This window comes from Anguilla anguilla, chromosome 2 (assembly GCF_013347855.1).
Source record: "Anguilla anguilla isolate fAngAng1 chromosome 2, fAngAng1.pri, whole genome shotgun sequence".
NCBI lineage: Eukaryota > Metazoa > Chordata > Actinopteri > Anguilliformes > Anguillidae > Anguilla > Anguilla anguilla.
In genome coordinates this window covers 53,437,264-53,461,654 of record NC_049202.1, presented here as the reverse complement: position 1 = coordinate 53,461,654, position 24,391 = coordinate 53,437,264, and the positions used below count along the sequence as shown (strand labels likewise).

The following is a 24,391-nucleotide window of genomic DNA, read 5'->3' as shown; positions in this document are numbered from 1 at the left end:
GTGTCTTAGTAGGGTGTTGGTCCACCACAAGCCAAGGGGTTGCAGGGGGTGCTAGAGCTTATTCCAGCATGCTTTGGGCGAGCTGATGTCTTTCCCATTGATCTAAATGCAGATATCACTTTAGTTGCTGTTCCTATTGAAACATTATAGAGCAGTCTTTGTGACTGAAGCTCCTGCTATCTGTGCCCCAATAATGAATCCTCTTTCAAAGTCACTTAGATCTTTTCCTCTTGCTGTCTTGATCCAAAATTGAGGTCAACTGGGCCTGCTCAGCATTTTTATACATGTCACAGAGCATGATAGGATGTTAATTGCTTGACTGTGTCATGCAGTACACCTGTATGGAAGCATCTGCATTCGTTATGCTTTCCCCTCATTTATACAGGTTTTTCCTTTAATTTGTCACCCGTCTGTATGTTGTGCTGTTACTGCATGTCAAGGGTGCGTGCATGTAATATGTAATGTATATGTACATACAGTATGTATATATTTATAGAAAGTGTTTGGGCTTTCTTCTTCTGTTCTTCTCCATCCTGTTAGCGATAGCTGTCGGCTAAACATGACTGGGGGCCAGCATGAGCATGCTTTGCAGTAATTGCTGTGCAGGATGTGTGACGCTCCGATGATTCCCATGCCAGAGGTCAGCTTCAGTGGGCACTCATCCCGATTGCAGATTACAGACCAGATAGCAGCTAGATTCTGGGTCCATTTTACACTATGGTAATACTGGTGGGGCACAGATCATGGCCTCCTCCCCTTTTCCACACCATTCCTTCCTACTTTGTTCATTTATTAATGAATACATTGCTTCTATTTATGTCCTCTGAGAATAAAAAACATTGACAAGTGTGCAGCTACAAGTAATGCCACATTCAAGAAAAAAATGCCCCTAATAACCACTAATACAAAAATTTTAATTTAAATGGGCAATCAGAGCCCAAGCAACTGCTTTGAAGATTAAGAAATGTGACAATGTACTTGTTACTGCTACCAGCTGGCTTCCAGTACTGAGATATGATGTAATTAGTGGCAATCTTCTCAATGTCTGTTCTGCCAGCATGTTCCACTTCCTGTCTCCACCAGGCTGCTGTCAGCCCTCAAGAGCCTCTCACACTTCAAAGGGAACAAATTCAAGCGACACTTCAATGTTTTATTTTGCTTTATTCTGTTTTTATTTTTGATTAAATTAGAAGGAACTTACAGGAAGACATTTGTATTGCAATGACTGCATTGGACACGAGTTCCAGCATTGTGTTACCTACTGGCTAAAACTCCACTAAAAACATGGTGCATCAAAATATGTCACTTTACAGAGAGACAAGGAATTTCAACTACATTACTGGCAACACATTACATCATGACAGCTTTGCTGAGGCCTCTTTGTTCAATCTTTTTTTTTTTGTTGTTTTTTTTTGTTAATGGCATGTGACAGTGCCCAATTGCCCAGTACCACTGATGATGCTCGTTGAATCAAGATTGAGCTGCTGTTAAGAGTCTTTGTGTCAGAGCACACTGAGGTCAAGTTAATGACAGGGTGTAGTATCCAGCCTTGTCCTGAACATGTCCTGAGCACAGAGTGAGGACACTCTACCACTATGCAACATAGACAAGGGATTGCCATTTTGCCATCACTGGAAAATAGTCCACATCATGTAAGGGAAAACGTCTCCTTAATAACTGTCAGGAGACCTGCTTCTACACTGTCAATTGAAGGGGATACTGCAGCCTATACATATGTAATTTTCCACAATGTATCTCCAGGATAATATCCTAAATCCATGCAAATATGTCTGGAAAACACAAAAACACAAGAAGTCTATTACAAAATGTCTTTTTTTTTGTAATGAGGCATAAGTCATACTTGCAGCAGGAAATTAATTTAGCCTTTGAAGTAAGAAAACTAATATCTGCTTCTTCAAATTTACTTCTTTCAATCTTAGTAAGTTTTTTCTGGAAGTTAAATCCCATCAAAACAAATCATTTAAAAAATCTCATAGCAGTAGTACAAAAGGAAGTCCCTCTATAATATCTCCACACAACTCAGCAGCTAATCTCTACACGTACTTCCTTGATTTTGGTTAGACAGTAACACAAGAACAACAGCATACAAATACAACACATTTAATAAAAACTAACAATTACTGGTTGTCGCTTTTTTTAGCCCTAATTTGTTTGAGAAGTCATGACGACAATTTTCACTCTGGAACATTATGCAAGAAATTGTGCTACAGCAAAATTTCACATCACAACAATCTGCGCATATCTTTTATAAACACAGTTCAGTTTTCATAACGATATGTTTTTTTAATCTCCATGCAATTGAAAAATGCACTTTCATACGTCATCGCTGACTCTTTTCGGCTGTACAAAATTAAAATTTGCAACAATGCACCATAAAACAGCTTCATCAGCTTAAAAAAAAACAAGAAATCAAGAGAACATGTAAAAATACATCTCTTCAACATATTTCAAACAAATATGTATGTTACCATGTACAAGAAAATGTGCAGCCTAAAGTTTCTGCAATGGAAACTATCATTGTCAAAGGAATAAAATTTCAAGTGGCAAAAAAATGGACAGGTGACAGGACAGTAGCCTCAGAGCAGGCATCAATTCTGTGATGCTGTTTACAGATTTATCATCTATCATCGTGTTTTTAAGTGGAAGAATGTCATTTTTCCATACTTAAATAGAACTTTTAGGCAATGTTTTGGCAATGATTCAATTAGGGATCATAGTTAACTCATCACAGGGTATCCATATGAAAGCAGTACCTCTAAAAATGACATAGCATTCATATTTTAGGAACATGGGTAAGAATATATGCAAATTCTGCGTTTCTCAGTGACCTGAAAATAGTTTCTGATGTGTTCAAAGTTACATAGTCTCACCAGTTAAAGTCCATCAAAAAGCTCAGATAGAGTGACATAGGAAAAAAGAGCTATGCCAGTGGAGTACAATACACATGGGAGATCACAGCTCTCACCATCTTTTGCGCACTTATATAGGCTGCCTGCGCATGAATATAAATGCCCCTTTACAACCATTACAATTAACATAGTAAAGTATGAACCCCATATGGTTTCTTTTCACACAGTAACACGTGAAAAGCCTCTGATACATTTCATCATGGTGACACCAACAGTCTGCAAACCTCCCACCCTCTCTGTCTGTCTGTGCTCAGCACACATGAGTGGCATCTGGAAGCACACGTGCACATCCCATCACATCGCGATGGAAGCCTTGTGGGGTGTCCAAGCTGGTGGTCAAGTGGAGGAGACATAAGGGATGAACATCCCATTGGTCAAAAATCATGCAAATACTGATAATCTCACCAACAGTTAAAGTAAAAAGCATGTAATGCTACTATAATCTCTGCCGACTTGTGTTAATGACACAACCAAGATCTCCAGAAACTTTGATGAGATCTTCCTTTGCCAAGGAGGATTAAATCCATGAGTTAAACATTGCAGAATGGCTGCACGGTGCCAAATGTGTTTGGCACAAGAACAATAGCAAACCTATTAAAATAAGTATTAAAATAAGTCAAATGCCCAACATCTAAAGCTACTTTACAAAATCAATAGAAAAAATATATTTCTGAGAATACAGGATTCAAATAAATAAATAATCAATTAATTAATTAAACCCAAGGCAAAAAAACCTGTTGCACTACCTTAGTGAATGTTCAGCTCACACACATGGAACACAGACACACACTCACTCACAGATGCACACACACACACACACACACACATGTTCACTCGCACACATGCACGCACACACACACGCACGCACACACGCTTGCACACCTGCACACACACGTGCACAGTACCAGAGTTCACATTGCATTTACAGTAAACGTCACAACTGATGTTCACTTCAATTCATTGTTTTTCTTCAGGAACATTCTGCAAGGTAATCTTTTTTTTTTCTTCTTTTTTTAAAGTGCTGCATTTCAAACAGCTTCGAAAATACAAAGAAATAGATCGGTCTCGTTTGTCCATCTGAATTTCTTGGCTCTGCTTAAATCAGTCAAATGTTCTACTTCTTCCAGCATCTTCTGCGTGCATTTAAAAAATTCAATTCTTGTTCTTTTTTCTTTCTTTTTTTGCAGGAAATTGTTAAACGTATTGCTTTAAGAAATAAGTTTTGGTCAACTTCAAAGCTGTAACAATGCCAGTACAGCAGCTCAGCTGAGATTGCCTTTCCCTTGTGTATTTTCATGTTTTCTTTCTTTTCTTCATTAATTGATGATGTGTTCCTTGTTTAGCCTATTTGACTGTAAGCACTGAAATGGAAACTGTATGCAAGCATACGCACAACTCCCTAAGACAACATCACAACTTCCCTCAGAGTAACAGAGCTGAGGTTGAGCTCCAAGAGTCAGTGTTGTCTTCACAAATGTTTGTTGGGGGAGACAGAGGTTGCTTCTTTTGAATAGCTTAATGTAGTTATTAATGCCAAACAGCAGCTGTAACTAGGAGGGTTTGTGTCTTCGTTTTTTTCTTAATTCCTCTCCCCCTGTGCAGAGTGGTCCTGAAGTTTTCTAATTTTCTATTTTGTTTCTGATCCTTTGATTTTATGATTGCTTCAGCATGTCTACGTGCCTGTGTGTGTGTGTCTGAGAACATGGGGAGGGAGATAGTCCCATGTCCACACTCAGCACTCTCTAAACGCAGATCTCGATGGGCGTGGTCACTAGGATGCGGCTGCTGGCGGCGTTGTCGCGGGGCACGCGCTCGTAGCTATTGGTGGACGAGAGGGAGCTGTTGGTGGAGACGGAGGAGAAGTGGTGGGCCGCCGGCTCCATGATGACACCGCCCTTGGCCACCCCGCAGATGGGCGACAGCGTCTGCTGCTTCATGCGGTCCACCAGCAGGTCCTCTTCGGATGAGGAGGAGCTCAGCTCGGTCGGGTGGCCGTTCCCATTCTCGTTGTCCAGCATCCAGCAGTGGCTGAAGTAGCCGAATACCTCCTTGACAGTGCATCGGCGCTCCTGTTCGATGGACAGCAGCTTGCGGAACATGCGCAGGGCCTCGTCCGTAAAGCGTCGCCACTGGGAGGGCACAGTGCCCGTCCGGCGCCGCTGCCACCGCACAAACTCCTCGTAAAAGGTGTCCGAGGGCAGGGCCTTCTCCCAGGGGAAGTTGCCCGTCAGCATGCAGAAGAGGAGCACGCCGAAGGCCCAGACGTCCGTGCTGTAGTCCACGCAGAAGCCCTCGTGCTTGGACGCGTCACACAGCTCCGGGGCCGTGTAGGGGATGGTGCCGCTCACACGCTTCACCGGGGAGCCGGCCCGACGCGTCATGCCAAAGTCCGACAGCTTGACCTTCCGGCACTCCTTGTCGAAAATGAGTATGTTCTCTGGCTTGATGTCGCGGTGGACCAGCTTCTTACAGTGCAGGTAGTCCAGTGCTATAGCCACCTGGTGGACACAGCGTTTGGCCACAGTCTCAGGGAGGCCCACCTGTGAAGCATTGCAGACAAAAACCCTCACTTTCAAGGAGACAGTATTACAGACAGGCTATGTGAGGCCACACGGCACAAGCACACAGACAAGAAAAGAATAGAACTGAGCACCTCCGTTACTCCTGAGGTGAAATTTCCTCTCAAGGAACACACAAGAATGGGAAAACTGTTCCAAACACCACACAGCACTACTCAGAATCCAGCGTCATAGTACAATTTTCAGCATACAATATTATTCCAAATAATTAACTATAGTATCCACTAATTATAATTCTCTAGTACCATATTTTTCTCTTATAATTATTTTTATTTGGTTGGTCTTATGACAGGATATTTACTGAAGTAGTATGCACAAGAGAACATCAGAATTAACCCATGTGGAATTTGAACTTTGAACTATTTGAACTATTTTGGCTGTGACCCTGTCTTCGTCAATTCAATATGTTTCTGCTTAATTTAGAGCTGATAGTGTCTCTGAGGTATTTTTGCACCTGTTATGACTGACACTTTAAGCCTGTTACTTTTGTTTCTTTATGCTCTCATTTATATAATGCTATACATCAAACACAAACCTGACTAAAATTATACTTGGCTAAACAAAAAGTAGTCAAGCAAAAACCTCAGCAAATTAATCTTTTAATTATTAATCTCTAGTATATGTCTTGTGATGCCCAGTACATAGTGTGAGGGTGACAATTGAATTGTGATGTTTAGTAACCATTGGCATGCAGCAAAAGCCTGAGAATGACATTTCAATGAAACCAGACTGAAACATATATTGTAAATAAGAATACAACAATGTATAATAATGTACAGTGCTCTCAAACAATGAAATCCTCTCTTTCATTAGACCGAATCCTGATGACATCCAATCCATCATACCTGTGGAGGAATGATGTCAAAGAGGTCTCCCGCAAGGGCGTACTCCTGGGCAAAGACATAGTAGTCATCTGTCTCAAACGCTATTCCAAACATGTTGATGATGAAAGGGCAAGGTGAGAGGTAGAGTGAGATGCTGTACTCTCTCAGAAAACTCTTCAGTTTTGTGGTTTTCTTTCTGAGGAACTTCAAAGCCATCTTTGTGCCTGGAAATGAGAAATTTTTAAGAAAACAGAAATGTTTCAGCAACTGGCAAATTGCTAATCAGCCTACTTAATGCCGTAATGATCAAGCATGTTTAATATATCTGTAAAACTTGCTCGCAGGGCCCTGCAAAAAATGATAAATTGAGGTAACTAGGCGAAATGAATTGACTCTTAAAAATTGGTACATTTTAAATTATAGTGGAATTGAATAGTAAATATTTTCTACGCCTCTGGCTTAATGACCACATCTCATCTTTTACATAACAGCAGAATAACAAACAGAAAGCCTTAACTAGGACAGCCTCTCTTCAATGAACAGATCTGAGGAATTAGAGACTGTTCCACATAATAACAAACAATATTATATGCGTGTCGGGGGGAGGGGGTTCACAATCCTTCTGAGAATTATTTAAAAAACTGTAACAAACACTTCTGTGCATTTTTTGATTTTGGGAAGGCAAGTTAAATTGAGCTGACTGGAGGTAATAATGTAAGCTAGTAATCAAGAGAAGATGACACCAGAAGAGTCCAATCTTTCTGCCACAATGGCATACTTGTACAAAGTGACAGGAAGTAGACAATACTGCAACACAAGAAGTCCTGGAGGAAATATGTCCAAAAACCTGAGGAAAATTACCAGGCATCTAGTGAAGCTTTTTCATGTTAAACACTGCTCGCAAAACTGTTCCTCCGGTTGGTTTACACTGCTCACAACAAACAACAACCACTCAACAGCCACCTGCTGTTCTCTATCAACCAGCTTAATAAGGAAGCTTCTTGCTTATGCTTTATTTACTATTACAGGGGTTAATTTTTAGGTTTGCTTTTAATATATAGCTCCTTGTAGGATCGATGGGTTCATTCTTTATACTATATTATGTTTTATTATTTATATTATTTTACTCAATGACCAGAGTTTGAAACTGTGAAGCTGTGATATGGTATATAAAATGGTCTTATCATGAGTGGTCAATACCAAACCAATTTCCAATTGCTAAAACAGACATAGCTCATATTTAACTGGTTCCTTTTCACATATTTTGTCATTATATTAAATCTGTATTTTAAAGACAGTAAGCTTCATGAGAAGGCTGTAAGTCTCTTTTATAAGGCAGTCTGCATCAGTAATACCCCACTGCAAGGCCTCATTTGAAATGTTATTAGGCTATAAAGCCATAAACCTGCTCATACAACAAATACAATTCAAGGGATCTCAGATGGAGTGAATATAAAGAGCCCAGCACTGCGATTGTGTAGCCTAGCAACATGGCCGCCCAGGCTTTCCATGTGATGCTCCACATCAAGAACTGTAGGACACTGAAAGGCATTATAGGATTCTGCAGACAGTGCACACCAGAATGAAGGAGGCTGAATGGAAGTTGGCTCTTATTGCAGCCCATAAATCGACTGCTCTACGAATACAGTGCAAACCAATTTATGTATTTCCTGACTGTCAATTCTCAGATTTTTTTTTTAATTCTTTGAATTAATTAATTAATTGATCTTTAGTTATTTGCTTAAAAAAGAAAGCTAAATATAGAAAGATTAATTCCAATTAAATAATTTCTAGGAAGGAACAAATGCTGCCAATTATTGATAAGCTTTATGACATTAAGTGTACATATTTGTTTGAAGTCATTTGATATGCTGTATAGATTAGTATTGAACCTTACATCTTCAATACATCAAAAATGTAATGCATATTTTCCTAATGACCAGATCAGGCAAGCTTACCTCTAATTTTATGGATAACCAAGTCCACCTTCCCATAAGTCCCCTTGCCCAGCTCACGTATGACCTCATAGTATTTGTTGACCTCCAACTTCTCCAGGTTCTGGGCTGCAATAAGCTGCAGTTCTTCCAGGATGTCGATGGATGCCCGGGACACAAGGGGAGAGGAACTCATTCTTACACAAGGACAGGCTACACGTGGAGTAGGATGATTGGCTGGTTGGTGTTACTGGGGGCAAGAAAAGAAAGAAAACCATCATGTCATTCATGTGACCTCACAGTATTTTTAAGCTAGAGTACCTGCACATCAGAAAAGGAAAGTCTGTTAAATGAATTATAAGATCATGCAAAACCACTGCTCAATACAATCCTTGTTATCATTTTACTTTCGCTCCGAAGATAATGCTTGGTAAGGTATCATTTAAATATTAAAAAATCATTTAATATTAAAAATCAAAAACTTGAAAGTAAGGTTAAGAAGAAGGATGCATCATTTTAATGCAACCTTATCACATTTCTCTTTCAGCATCACAGAATCATTAAAGCCAGCTTTGCCCTATTTTCAAAAACACACTTACGGCAGCAGATGCATTTGGCTGAAACAAATTGCCACAGTAAGCATCATAAAAAAAACAAATTACTCTGCACCTTGGCATCAGTTTCGCAACAACCATATGTAGTAAGAATATGTAGTACTGTAGTAATATTTTATAGTAAATATTATTTAATATAATTATTTATTTGCATGCAAAATAAATGTTTTGTAAGATACTTTAAAGAAGTAACACAGCTTTCAATGACACAGTAATTGACACAATTAAATATTAAGACAATTCCACAGATTAGGCGCAATTGTGTAAAACACTGACACTGCATAAAATCTGCGCAGTAACCAAGAACGATTTTTATGATGCATTTCATGATATCAAATGTATACATTTGCCCTTGTATCCCCCTCCCCCCCAACACACGCATACACACACACACACACATACATACTGCTGTCTCATTATAGTTGAATTTAAAGGAAGGTTATTTCCAGATGAATACAATTTCCTCTTCCATGCTGTTTTATCCTATTCTAAAGTCAAAATACTTCAGATTTACATATTATTTCTGTGTGCTAAGATGAAGCCAGCTCAACATTATATAACACAACGTTTTGCACATGGAGCAAGCTTACCCAATCCCAGTTCTACCAGAACCCTGGCTATTTACAATTCCATCTATACAACGGCATGAAATGATTCCATTGTCCCTTTTACAGTAAATGAGAATGACTGTTACTTACGTTATTGCTACAAGCATGCGGTATTCCCATTTAATCAACTCTTGCGTAACCCTTATATCCCCAATAAAGAATTAACATTTGCATTCAAACGAGAAACAATAAGTTGCCATTTCCACCTTTGATATTTCTGACAAAAAGAAAGATAAATTGACTTGATAAATTAACCATGAAAAAAGGAGCCTGTAGTTTTCAAATGAATTATCTGCTTATTCATTGAAATATTTATCTATGTATGTATTGTGCTCTACTCTTCACAACTACAAACACACTACTGTCTCCATGTTGACTGTCTCCATTCACTGACATCCCGACCCAGGTTATATAATATCATTTATCACAAGATCATCACAAATGATGACTGAGGCACTATACAGATATGCAGTGAAGATTGCAGGCAGTGCTGTGGTAGTGGTCAGCGGTTAGTTTTTGTAGATAGCTCCTATGTTGGCAGCACTGTGGTTGCTGTAATCACAGGGAGCAATTTGTTACTGCCAGAGATCAGAAGTGCTTAGTTTGCACTGCAGGTTACAGCACATGACAGGCATGTTGGTGTTTAGGAAATAGTTTTGTTGTTTTTTCAGGCCCCTATCCCCAGCCCCTTGCTTTTTTCAACACATCAATGCTACCCTTCAGCCACTTCTAACAAAGAATTAAAAAAAAAAATTTATATTTGAAATAGCTTTCAGTTTCAACTCAGGAATTCAATAACCTGGAGGTGGACTTATTAAACAGACTTCCAGTGGTGTTGGCAGCTGTTATAAGCACTGCTTTCTCTGTGTGTACAGGCACATCTCTGTCCAAAACAAAATGGAAGTTGTGTTCCTGCCATTATGATTCATGGGGTCTGAGCGTACTCCAACTTCTCTGCCATAAAATAACTTCACGTACAAGTGCAGGATGCCAGCCTGCCACAAATTCAATAGTCCCAATCCATCTCCGTAATGACAAGTGTCAAGCAGAGAAACAATGGGTTTCATTTTGAAATGCTTCGGTGTGACCCTGCATTGTATCTTCAACATTACATTTGGAAGGTAGGTGTTCCACAGCTTCTGCACCAGATTCGATATATGTTTCTTGGTACCATGTCATTTGCCGTCAGATTTGTGTTCCTATTGCACCAAACTTAGTTGATAGCCTGTTCGTATCTTTACTCTAGTCAAATATCAGACATGATAGCTGCACAGTTATCATTAATGCACATTTCGACTTCTGATTACGAGAGAGGAGACAGGAATGATGCACGAGCTGAATGAGGCAGGAAGTGTCTGATACATCCCGTCTGTTCCTGCCGTTTGGGTGAGAGCATCATTCAAGGGAGCAGAGAGCTGCTGAAGGACCCCCTGCTGCCTTGCTGATACCAACACAGGCCTGCAGCCTCCAGCCGGAAATAAGCAGCGCCAGGTAAAGATCACACATTCACAGATGTAGCTGGGACCCAGGCTGTGTGCCCCTACCACTCTGACTAAATTAAGGGCTTAAAGATGAGAGGGGGAAAATCAAGTGGAGGAGCCAATTAAAAAACATGCCTCTGATGCAGACTCAGCCAATACTCGCAGATGGCTTTGTCACTGGAATATTCATGTTGCTGCAGTTCCCAGGAGGGCTTCTGAGAGTACTGAGCTATGTTCATTACAGTAGGAGGTACTGACTGTTTTCTTCAATGGGCAAGAGCTTCTTTGTAGTCTGGGCACCCAGAAACAGCCCTGCTACCTGCGTACTTGAGTCCATGCACTGGTAATGAATAAACTTTGCAGGAATAGCATCCCGCTAAATGGGGGACCTCAGAGCTGTGCTATGTTTTTTTTTTGCACTGGGTGTCAGACAGTATGCCCTTCACAGATTCCTCAAGTGCAAAATGATTGGTGGGGGCATAGCAACAGAATCATATTGAGGGGCCCCAGCTGTGTCCAGTGCTGCACTTAATGTAATACTGATAAGCCCTTTAATTCGTTAGAAAAGTCACCACAAAGGTTCAGACAGTGGTCTACAGAGTGTGTTATGGCAAAGAACAATTACACACGTGTCATCTGGCCTCTTCCTGTATTGATGTTGACATTACCGTGCCATTACTATTGATCATACTGCAATCTAGCTTCGGTGGACTGAATAATCCTGGCTGGTCATCAACATGCCATAATATAAAATAGAGTGGTGAGTCACATTCAGTGATGCTGAAAGCTGCATTCGTGCTGCAGCCTGAGCACCAAGCAGCAAGCAAACACAGACCGCGTGCGGTGACTTGCTCTGACAGTGAAATCGCGGTGCGTGCTGCATCAACACTGCGGCTATGGACACAGCACCACACGGGTAAATGAACTCGACCACATTTTATGGTCTCTCTTTTCCATCTATCCAAAGCCGATTATAAGACACACTTCACAATTAATGACAGCACCATTGCAGATTCTGGGGAGACCATAATGAGCAGGGGATTAAAGCAGGACCAGAATTTAAACTATGGAACAATGGAAGTCTGATTCCCACTCATCCATAGTCCCCAGTGAACCACCACCCCTGAGAAAAAAGAATGACGCGATGAAAATATTCAGTTACATTGACCTTTTATGTTTGCCAAATCCCACCCTGTAGCAAGTGCTGTTGACAGCACAAGTGTTTAGCATTAATAATCATCTCTAAGGTTAAATCAATACCTCAGCACTGTGCAAGGCAGACAATAATAAAACATGAGCAAATGTCTGTATGTTGAACATCGGCAACAAAAATATAGGTGACTAGAACAGGTCTGTAAATCATACCTTCTCATTGAGGAATTCAGAATACAAGAACAAAACTAGACAAATCCTGCAAAGATTGCTTGAACACTAATATTGCTACAGCCAGATTAATCAACATGAAATCCTCCAGATGCTGACAGAGAGCTGGTCCTCTTTGTTAATTGCCTTTTTAATGCTTTTGAAAGCCCTGGTCTATTTTTTCCAGCTATTCACTTTATTACATAACACACTGCAGTTTGAATTTACAGAAATACATTTGGTACATTTCCTCTTTACAGTGGTATGTTACTAGAACAGCAGTTGCCATGTTTCACATGTTCCATAGGTACAAACAAAATCTTCTCCATGATGACTGAACTACACTCCTCAATGTGCTACACAAAGTGTGTTCCTTCTAGTCAACAGACCAATGCTACACCATTCAAATAACACATAGGGATCAAAAACATTCACCTACAGCACACAGAAAATGTGTTCCCCTGCTGAAAAACCTTTCAGTCTATGGAGCTAAACTAAAGAACACCTGAGGCAACTTTCAAAAGACAATCGCTAGACATGTACCTAGGACTGTGCAGCACAACTTCAGCTACACCTGCCTCACACTCTCCACTCCAGGCAATTCATAATCCTAAACCTCACCAAAAAAACACCAGGATGACTGGACTTGAGCTGCAGCAGTTATATTCTGTATACAACTGAAATTAAAACCACTTGGTAAATGGCAAAAATTGCAATGTCCTCAGTGACCAATTACATAAAATTTATTCAACACGTTTCTTTCTCTAGCATTTTAACACCTTGATGGAGGGGATGAAGCATCCTCTCGGCTATGCTGCGTTTAGACAGCAGGGGTGTGAAAGCTAGCAACTAAATGACAATCCTCCCTGCATGTCTGTGTTCACTTTAACAGCACATTCAGAAGAACAGATTAACAAAGCACTACCAAGCTAGCAGAACAACTGCAAAGTACCATGAGACAACTACTCTTTGTTTCAAAGAACACAAATAGTGAGAAGCACAGACAGAGAGTGCTGGAACCGCACAAATTTACCACTGTCGCTTATGTCTGTTTTGTTACAAGGTGGTAACAGAGAGCATGGGTTTTTTTTCTTTATATGGATTCAAACAAAATGAAAAATGAAATAGCATACTGAAACAGTCTGTCGTCATTTTCAGACAACAAACAGTGCACATGACCTACATTCTCACTACAGAATGTGCCATAAGCGCTTTTGATTATATTGGCAATCTGACTGGCTTAGAGCACGAGGGCTTTCTTGGTTGTATATTTCAAAAGGACTTATCTGATGATATGAGAAAGAGCATTTGTATTCCTTTCATGTGAAATTGTCCTATTTTTTGTACGTTTCAACCAGAAAATGCAATTCCAGAGCCTGAAAATCCCATAACCACCTTGAATATTATCCAAGTTATGAAATCCATAGCTGTCGACATCGAGACTCGCCAATTGCTATTTGTAGGATCATAGAAACATACACAACTTTAAATAATATCTCTGTACTTTTCCTACACTGTATTTTACTTTATACTTGCCAGGGTTTTTACTGGCTCAAAATAGGGTTTAGGTGGTGACTGTGTGATAGCGACTGCAGACAGGCCAGCTTTACTGCCCCCTTCAACTCGAGGCGTTGTCTCCCTATATTTAGCTAGATTTAGAATGTAAAGTACTGTAAAGTCTTCAAGAGACCACCACAATGCATTGAGATGTAGGCTATGAAAATAAAACGTGGCAAACATTTAGAATTGGAAGAATTTAAATATTTAATGACGGTTTACACATTGTAAGTGCCAAAATGGGGGGGGGGGGGGGGATGTAGTCTATACTGAAAAATTACCACATTGTAAGGGGTAATTCTACAGAAATGATGGTGTTTGGAATTGCATTCTTGAAATGCATTTAATTTTTGTCACTCAAACAAAGGTTACAACATTAATCTTTTAACTAAATGAATCCACACAAGCACCACCTTACTGTATTTAAATTATTTTTATAGATTCACTAAAAGAATGCTTGTACCTTCCTTTTTGTCACTGAAACAAAATAAAAGGTTTTTCAGAATTAGATTTCTCCATTCAATCTGCACATACAGGCAAAAACTGTGGAGGTTAAGGATGATACAGTAGAATCCACTTAATTATTGCATAATTTGGGTATTTGCATAGAATTTCCAAATCCAAAACCAACCATTTCCCATTCATTCCATTGTAAAGAGATTGCATATTTGCATTTAACCATTATGGGATATTTTGGATATTTTCTAGAAATTATGTGCAATCACATAGCATAATAAAAATATATAAATATATGTTAAAAGCCCTCAGATGCATCATAAATGAACCAACAATTGCCCAACGATGTAGGCAGTTTTTGTTAAAAACACATCTATCATGAATGTCAGAGAGGGAACTCTCTGTCTACTGCTTCATTCTTTCATGCAATTAAGCGGATTCTAAGACAAGTTAATTTAGCATGTCTAAGGTAAACTTGAAAACAGTCAAAAGTTAAAAAACTTGCACTATAATTTATGACCAAATTGTACCTATAAATGCACGGGCCATCTGCAGCTTAGGCGGCTTGAAAAAATACTTTGGTGGCCCAGCTAAGACATTTTAATTCAGGAAAAACCCTGCTAGATACTGGTATAGCTAATTTAACATTTGCTGTGGAACTAATTTTTTTCTCATACAATAATTGGTTTCCGTGATCATAATTAAGTAGTCCAGTCAGGTATCAACTTGTATTGTATTAAAATTTCACACGTGCATTTTAACAGATTTGTACATATTTACTCATGCTATCCCATATGCCACGTTGGTCTGAGATCTTTCGGGATTTATTGTGTCTTAGGTTTTTGAAAATATCTGTAAATATGAGTGGCTGCTTATGTTTTTGATAATTGAATTATTATATTATGATATCATTCAATGAAGAAATAATATAGTGTGTGTGTGCATGCATCCATGCACGTGTGTGTGTGTATGTGTTTGGGTGAACAGCCAACCAAATACATTGAACAATTTGAGACTTTCTTCTATACTATTAGAGGTGTGGCCAGAGCACATGGCTTGGAACCTTATCTCTCCAAAGCTTTCTGACTGTAACACAGGAAGAGTTTGCTTGTATAAAACTGGGTAAGACACAGATGTTAAGCTTCATGTTCAATGATTCTGAGAGAAGGGAAATTAACTAGATTCAATTATTGCTTCCATGCTTTACCCAAGATGAGTGGGCACTATAAATTGAGTAATTTTTCAGTTGAATAATTTAAATTTTTGCTCTCAGACACCTGTGCCTGGGGAAAGCTTGGAGGTGAAACCAGAATTTTTGTACTGTTCTTTTTTTCATTTTGATGCAAGATGTAAAGACAGAGTGGAGCTTCTCTGTTTAATCACTGATTCAGCTGTAGGGCCACCACTCTAGGGTTCCGGGGAATTTTTAACTGCTTCTCAAGCCTGGAGAGCCCCTAGTGTCCTGTTCTTCTCCAGGATGTACCGTACATACTGGTGTGTGGGCTGTGAGTAGTAGTGCGCATGGAGTGTTTATGGAGTTCTGGAGCACATCAAAGGATCTGGCTTGACTGCATCTCTTTTGTGTTTGTTCAGCCACAGCTCAGACGAGATGGTTACTGCCTTGCCTGGCATCTGCAGCCACAGAAACCGCTCTCCAAAAACAGGAGCACAGAGGAGCCCCAGACAGTCAGCAGCCAATCACTGTGGTCTCCTGATACATTTCCTCTGGTGCATAAGGAGTCTTTTGAGCATTTAATTTACAATTAAAGACTTTAAAAACTGCACATTCAGTACTGTAACCATTCAAGATGAGGCTCTCCTTATCTTGTGTTCCATTTTTTGTTCTTTAATTTTTGCAGATTTTTTAAAGATATGCATTCAAGTAAGCATATACACTGCCTGCAGTTACAGAGTGCTGCAGGTTTCTGCCTGCTAGAGGCTATTGACAAATCAGACCCTTGTTTGAGGAGAGGACAACACATAGCATGCAGTTCCCAAGGCCCAGGATCTGCGCTGTTCTTTCTCCATTATTTGAGTCAGACCCAGCTCAGTCCACCTCAGCATAGCTGAACTACGGCTGCCACCGCTGGACAGACCTCTAGCAGCTAAGCACAAAGGCCTACAGAGGATCAGGCTTGGAATAGTTTCCATACCCCAGAATAGGGTATAAACACAGATGGAGAAAGACACAGCTACTGATTAGGCTGTGCAGAATGTCCAGGCAGCAGTGTGTGATGACACAAATGCTGCCAATACAGTGAAATTATAATACAGAGCAAAGTGAGTGTGTAACTACATTAGACTGCACCAGCTGCTATGGGTATGACCATGAGTATGCATGTGTGTGTCTGCACGTGTGTGTCTGTGTTCAGACAGAGTGAGGGAAAGAGAGAGAGAGAGAGAGAGAGAGAGAGAGAGAGCAATGGGAAGAGAGATTGAGAGAGCTTTGAGAGTATGTGTTGATGCTGTCACAGACAATGCAATCACTTGTACAGCTGTTTGTTAACACCAGTGTGGGCATTTGTTTGCACATACACACATGACACATGATGTAATAAACAACCCCTTTGTTCATCACATATTTGCACACATACAGGTTTGTTTTAGCCAGTGATTCATTAAACACAGCATTTTGCTTTTGTTTAGACAATCTGCCTGTGAATGTTAACATTTGCCAATTACAAGGTAACTACAATTCACATATTCCCAAAATTGTGACAATATGTAACTTATGTTTAAAATAAACCCATTGTTCTCATCTAGCCTGTTTTGAATTTCAGTAAATAGCGTTGGGACATTGTAAACATAAATGTAAATACAAATGCAAACAATTAAGACCGAACTAAATATTCAAAAACGGATGCGCTACTGTTAAACCGAATCCACAGCTAACCAATTAAATCAAGTGTCTCACATCCATGACTCTTAAAATAATAGTGCATAACATACACCAAATGTAGGAATATATTCTGTCGTAATAATTAAGAATGAAGCATTGCATTAATAATTACGTAACACAAAATAAAGCATGCGTGCTTTTCATTCAAACCAAATTCGCTTTTGCATGCGCCAGTACACAAAACCGTGCAATTAGCAATGGCGATGAAAAACAATGTATAGCTGATATCATTGCTATTCATCCGGTTACTTACCATTCAATCTGTAATGCACGCAGAGGCTTCTCAATGTCTCTCCATTTAAAGCTGGAAATTTAACCAGCAATAAAGGATGCCAGATCAATGTGTTCTTATTCTGTTCTTTTGTACATATATCGTTTAAATTCCAGATATTGATATCGATTGAAACACAGTCTAGCACAATTTCAACTTGCTGAGCGAGCCGATTCCTCTCTCAGGCTTCCTTGCGTTGCCCTATTGTCTCCGCATCGCTCCTGGATGAAGATTGCAGCCAAGCAAAGAAGCTGCGAAACCTCCAGCCCCCCGCATCCATCGGCCAATCGTAGCACAGATCAAGCAGCAGCAAACCCTGCCTGCTCGCCTGACTAGGAACGGTCTTCTGTCTCCGTCCAGATTAGGAACGCTCAACGCATCACTATGCGTAATACATTGGGAGTGAATCTAAATGCACAGGTTATTTGAATGGACATGGGAATGGAATCTCTCCATGAAGGACAGCGTTTTACCGAAGTGTATAGATTTTATGGAAACAGTCAGTGATGTATTTATACTGTACTGTATGGCCAATAAAAAAGCGACAAAGCAATCAATGCAAGTTGGCTGCAGTATGTGAAATGGCATTAATGCTTTCTGTTCTTGGCAATGGACAGATGTCACTTATTGCATGAATTAATATCTGATTCCCAAAACAGATTTGTGATGTAAGCTATTATAGCCCTTCAACTTGGCGAAGGTCTAGTTGCCCACCAAGGCACATAGGTCAACTTTTTAAATACCGCCTCCTCTCTCAATTTTACCACTAACCCTGTTTGGTGAGAAGCACTCCACTCTACTATAGTTGCAAATAGTCAACTGCCAATTTCCATACTGGTTGCACATTGTTGGTGCTCCCCACTGAGCTGTATAGCAGTGCTCCCTGTGTGCAAAAAGAAGGCATTGCTCACATCCACGTCACGTCTGGGAAACATGATTACTTTTTGATTATTTTTTTCTTACAGTACAAAGTAGTTTGAACTACGTTGTTGAGTAACTGTTGTTTTGCAAGCTGCATTTCTCTTTAGAATAGCTTTGCTGTATTTCAGCGATGTTCAGAGTGAAGTAACTGGAAGTTTGTACAACTAAGCTTTCAGAATATTATCCTCAACACTGATTATCAGAAATAAACTGCATTACATCTAGTGTAAGAATCGCCACCAGGTTTATTTCAGTCCCCACACACACACATACACACACAAACTGTAAATCCATTTGCTAAAATAGTATAATATCATATTAACAACTGTAGTGATTATTCTTTTAAATTAATCACTGAATGAAATACACTAATTAAACTGTGGCATATGATTGCAATAATACAGTTCATGACACACAGTAACTATTTCTCGCACAAACTATCTCAACTGAATATAAATATAAATATAAATAAAAATGAATATTTTAGCCATCAAGTTTCTCAAATTTCCAAATGATGCATTGTTCCCTGCATCTGAAGCTCGTTATTTCTGTAAAAGAAGAACATGTCTTGTTCAACTCCATCTACAGTGGAGCTGCAGAGGCTTTTGAGAGGGCAGACCTTAACTTGGGTCCTCACAGCCAAAGGGAATTATTTTGAAGGCATACACCTTTTACACCAGTTAAAATAAAAGTTACCTATTTGAATCCAGGCAGCTGTCATTCGTGATTTGGGATGTGGATTATTATCACCTGAAGCATTGGTTTACTAGCCAAGAGTTCCTAGTTTTGCTTCAGCATCTTGTCTTCACCTGCAATAAGAAACAAATAGTTCATCTATGTGCTCTTGTTTGTTCTTACTATATATGAATGATAAAATGACATTGGCAGTGATGCACATATGTATGTATATATCCACACCACAATAATAAAGTAAATAAATATTTGAATATATGTTTGTCCACTGGCCTTTTTCATTAGGTTGTCATGAAAATGGGAAAACTGGCTACTCATACCAGAAAATTTTCAAAAAGCTTCATCTGTATTTATCCAAAATGGCAATTAACTATCTAGATGACACAGAAGTGCCAACTATTGACTGTTATGTTTTCAGTTACATATTTGTAACTGAACTGGATATATGTGTAACAGTAATTATATTTGCATTTGAATTATATCAGTCTAAGTAGCAAAGCAGAAAGCACACCATTCATAATCATTGAAAGATTGAAGGGCATTTTATCATGTTTATACCAGCTAACTCCTACCAAATTTGTGCTATTCAATGGCCAATTCCACAGCTTCACGAGTCTAAGCTTCACTTGCCACAGTAGGCCTGTCCAAGGCCTGAGTGAGCAGGACCTAGTAGACTGGAAATTCCTATGGCCGGTTTGACAGTAGCAGCAGCAGGATGAAGAAGCATGGCCCTATGAGCCATTCTGAGCTATCACAATTAGCCAGGGTAGGCCAGTAAAAGTGAAATCAAGGAAATGAGGGAAATGTGATCAAAAGGGCATCTAATAAATGGTTGTAAAGGCATCAAAACTAAGATGACTGCAGGATTCACTGAAGACCACAGCATCCAGTGTAGTTACTCTGCTAATTCAAAAAAGTCACTACCAGTGGTTTTTGGTAGGTTTTATGCAGTTCCATTCAACAGTCAATTTAATTAATGCCATGTAGGTTAAAGTGCACATCAGAACATCACTTGTCATCACATGAAGAGGTGACAAGTGATGTTAGCCACAGGTTACATTGATTATTGATCAAACTGATCATTATTGTCATTGTCTGATATAGAAAGATTGTGCTTCAAAGACAGGCCCAGGAAAAAACATTCCAGGGTCAGTGGCCCTTAGTAAGGGGGCATTCCAGATGCCAGAGTAGGATGTACAGGGCTGAAGCCTGGGTTGAGGTTCCAGCTTACAAATGGCTGGAGCAATGTCCTCTGTCCTGTGTGGAATGACTGGTCACATGGCCAGGCCATGTCCAATGGTTGTGCAATGATGCTGAGGCAACCCTTCCCAGCAAAAGCCTACTGGTGTATATTTCTCACTGGAAATAGTGTCTTGGCCTTAGGCATACTTGTAATTTTCCACCACAAGTAATGGAGTGGAGAAGCTAACTTTGTATCAAAGGCATCCAAACCTACTGGATGAAGTCTCTCATAATGCAAGATTCATCACAAGGGCAATAGCCCAAATTGGAGCAATGTGAAATCAAAGGCTTGACCCATGAAGGAAAATCATTTGAACCTACAGATGGCTCTGTGTTCCCCAAAATGTGAAAAGCATGTCCAAAATGGTCAACAGCTGGCATTGGGTTGATTGCTTGAAAAATGCCTAATGATCAAAGCATGGAAGTCTTAGAGTACTTTAAGTTCAGGAAGGCTGCTGCCATCCTTTTGAGTGCTGAAATATGCAGATTAAGCCCAAATGCAGTTTTGAGGGTTCTTACTGACATTTGGGCTACTTCCAGTGGGAGTAGTGCACTTGTTCACAGATTTGAGATGTATCTGGGGGTTGGAAGAAGGGTATTAGCATATAGGAGAAGGCTGCACTTGGGAGGATGTGTACCCCAAAGCAGCTGTCAGATCAGAATTTCTGTGCTTATGCTTTAGAGTCAATTCTTTTCTTGTAGTTGAAGAAACAAAGACCTGAGCATCAGAAGCAAATGCAGAATTTGGCCCAGATCTGAGCTTCATGAAGGAGCTGACCAATGCTGATTCTAGGATTAATTTTTACATTATTACATTACATTACATTACAGGCATTTGGCAGACGCTCTTATCCAGAGCGACGTACAACAAAGTGTATAACCATAACCAGGAAACAAGTATGACGAAACCCCTAGAGAGAAGTACCGGTCCAAGTGCAGGGAACAACCGCATAGTTCAACTTGGACCCTGATGGTTAAACTGATTAACACTAACAACGTTATCAAAGTTAGTGCCTCAGTTTGCAGAGTGGGTGCCTCGGTTCTCACTGAAATTGAAATTTACTGTTTGAAACAAGTCAAGAGAAAGCAACCAGCACTTTGTCTGCAGAGTCATCTCTCTTGAAGGGCTGAAAGGTAGGTGATATTTGGGAGTCCATGTTACAGTGTTGTTCACTAGAACGGTACTTGTCCTGTACTGGATTGTCATACTGAAATTTAAAAATTAAGCAAACATGAAAAACTGCAGATGCAAGTTTACTGTACTGCAAGCCCAGCAAGACAGGTGACAGAGGGCTGAATGAGTGCAGTCAAACCCCAGCAGGCATAATAAATCTGACTGCATGAGAGTTATACAACCGATACACAACACAAATCTGATCTGTCAAAGGAGCGGGAAGAGGTGGTAACTGCGCTTGGTATTTAGTGAGGCATAATTGGTGCCTCACCCTGAGCCTAGTATTAACACCGGTGGAACAGTATTGCCAGTGATGTAAGACTTTTACCGTCCAATTTGTATAGAAAATTAGCGAGCTTGTTACTGTACACATTGTTATTTATAATGGAAGTAACTGTAGTTTGTCCATTCACAAACTGTTAGTGGTCAGGACAGAATCTATCTACAGTGTTCATGTCTACTGGAGATCGACAGGCCTCACATTTATCTTATTGCTTTGTAAATTATTCTAATTGAAGCCATTGATTTGAGGAAACAGAAATACTGTTGTCTTTGCACAGGCATACGCAGGTCAGAGTTTTTTTTTTAAATAGCCTAAAATGCCTTATGGCTAAAGATTAATGTTAACCTTCAAAATGTTTTCAACTGCAGACTTCAGTAGAACACATTGAGATATATCACTCAATGGTGATACAGTACAACACTTGGTACACCTATCAAGGTGATTCAGTCCAAAAAAAAAAAAATCACTATTCACCATCTCAGCCTGAAAATGACTCTTCATTCAATTTTCCAGGTCTCATACGTATAATACATTGTTATGTATATCAGGAGGACTGCAATATAACAGACATTTAGCTCACATTCTCAACATTTCTCAATATTATTAGGCCTACACAAGATCCACTCAGGCCTGGAAGGCTGCAGACATTTGAGCTTTCCTGGGATACAAAATTATTTCAGGCGATCTACAGCAAAAGGCAAAATTATTTTTCAAACTGAAGTGGTGAATTGAAAACCAATAAAAATGGCTGCGGCTTTCAGCATTACAGTCTTTGTTTAAAAGGCTACTGAATTAGTCATAGAAAATATTGATGTATTAGTGCACTTTAGTACACTAGTTCTGTAAAACACAACTTTGTAAGTTCACTCTAAACACAAGCGCTATTAGATGAACGGCAACAGGGAACTTCAGCAGGAGATAGCCAGATCACTGAAAAAGCTAGTTAGGGTTACCCTTTATCGCCCAGGATTGGGATATGGTTACTCCCATTTCGTTATTCACGTAGAATGGGTGGAGATTATGCATTTTTAATTTACAATTATATCATTAGCCTATATGAACGAGTGATGCAAAATATATGTTTTCCCTTTGACAGCCATAATTTCAATTGGAGATCCGGGTATATAAAATAGCTATAAATGTAACGCTTGATAAATGTAACTTGGTCAATAACTTTCTGTACACAGCTGCTACGGTGGCTATTTCAGGTTTGTACACACGCAATTCAGTTCTCCACCATGAGTGAAAAGAACAGAGAAATTAAACAACCTCTGTTGGAAATTATTAGTAAAAGATATCTGTTTTTGAGCGAGGTCAGTAAAAACCTGTTGCAGAAGTAAATTTTGGATAACAAGGAATTATTTTTATGTTCAATAAATCAAATCAGAAATAATTTTTAGCAGTCATATGTCCTTGAAAGTTAGTATGGTTTTCTGAGTGAATTTTAGCTGGAATTGGATGCTAGGTGACCAAAAAAAACTGTTAAATTTATAGCAACTCTCCCATATTACATATTCCATATTGTAAGCAGGCTGCTGGGGGTTGTGTTGATTAGCTTCCCCGACACTAGTAAGGCTAACGGAATAAATATTTTTAGACATGTCGTTCCTTAAGTACCATTTGATTTAATAACTCGCCGAAGTTATACTGTGGCGATGGCCTAGGCAAAAAAAAAACAAAAACAAAAAAAAACCTTATGACTCAGCCTCTGCTTGTGCCTGCGTGGACAGACTCCTTCAAATGACCGCATCAGGCGTGCTGTATAGACAAACCGTACCAACTGCATGTGGGGTGACAGCTGCATAATACTTTGAAAGGTTGATCTAAATTGTTTTGTAAGCAATAGATTACAGCGACTAATTATGAATACGCACGGAGAACGAGTCTACCTTATTTTCGAACGAAAACGGAGAATTTAACAATAACCAGTTCGGCTGCCTCACGATATACCTCGTTCCAGGCGTGCATACAAGCACGTTTTTACTTTACTGTGCTGCATCGTGGTCTCAGCAGTTGTGGCCGTGAGAAACTGCTCTTAGCCCAACTTTAGAATATCCACCCAATCGCCATGTAAAGAAAACAATTTTAAAACATCGTTCTAATAATGACAAGCTACGCATATTTCTTCCGAAGCTTCAATGTTATGATCCCGCCAGAGAGCCTGAAAGAGAGACTGCCGCGCCCCCCCCAAACGAATTCCTTTTTAACCTTCCATTCTGCTTTCAGACGCAGAAACTGCGTCATCACACTGGTTTAGTATTCTGGTGGCAACCGGACTTGTTTCAAAACAAATTAGGTCTAGAGATTACTTTCCAAAGCTGAATAGAGCAAGAAAAGATAAAACCGCGTGAAAACATGAAGACAATGGAAATCTAGTTGTATCTGTGCCCTAAACATGTATGAAGCATCAAACATAAATGCATCTTACAATGAGGTTATTTTGGCACTCTAGGTTATAAATGGTTATTTATTATAATAATTATTATTATTATTTCTGGGCGTTTCTGTGTGGAGTTTGCATGTTCTCACCGTGTCCGCGTGGGTTTCCTCCGGGTACTCCGGT

General features: G+C 39.6%; 1 protein-coding gene and 1 long non-coding RNA gene across 2 annotated transcripts; both read right to left on the bottom strand.

The window, feature by feature from the left end:
- Positions 1-1,146: 1,146 nt before the first annotated feature.
- Positions 1,147-17,915, bottom strand: bsk146 (brain specific kinase 146). The gene is made up of 4 exons (XM_035407219.1): positions 17,498-17,915; positions 8,292-8,517; positions 6,355-6,557; positions 1,147-5,470 (listed from the first exon to the last, which is right to left on the bottom strand). The coding sequence occupies exons 2-4, from the start codon at positions 8,461-8,463 to the stop codon at positions 4,673-4,675; spliced, it is 1,173 nt and encodes a 390-aa protein (XP_035263110.1). The 5' UTR covers positions 8,464-8,517; positions 17,498-17,915; the 3' UTR covers positions 1,147-4,672.
- Positions 17,916-18,663: 748 nt separating this feature from the next.
- LOC118220161 lies at positions 18,664-23,955 on the bottom strand. Its single transcript, XR_004763923.1, has 2 exons — positions 23,718-23,955; positions 18,664-19,245 (listed from the first exon to the last, which is right to left on the bottom strand). It is a non-coding gene; the product is annotated as an uncharacterized LOC118220161 (long non-coding RNA).
- Positions 23,956-24,391: the final 436 nt, after the last annotated feature.

Bases quoted from the DNA above. Each gene is read 5' to 3' on its own strand.
- bsk146 (XM_035407219.1), bottom strand. From the start codon at position 8,463: ATGAGTTCCTCTCCCCTTGTGTCCCGGGCATCCATCGACATCCTGGAA. The intron at 6,558-8,291 runs GTAAGCTTGCCT...TCTCATTTCCAG, and splicing joins GGTTATCCATAAAATTAGAG to GCACAAAGATGGCTTTGAAG. The intron at 5,471-6,354 runs GTATGATGGATT...AATGCTTCACAG, and splicing joins TTGACATCATTCCTCCACAG to GTGGGCCTCCCTGAGACTGT.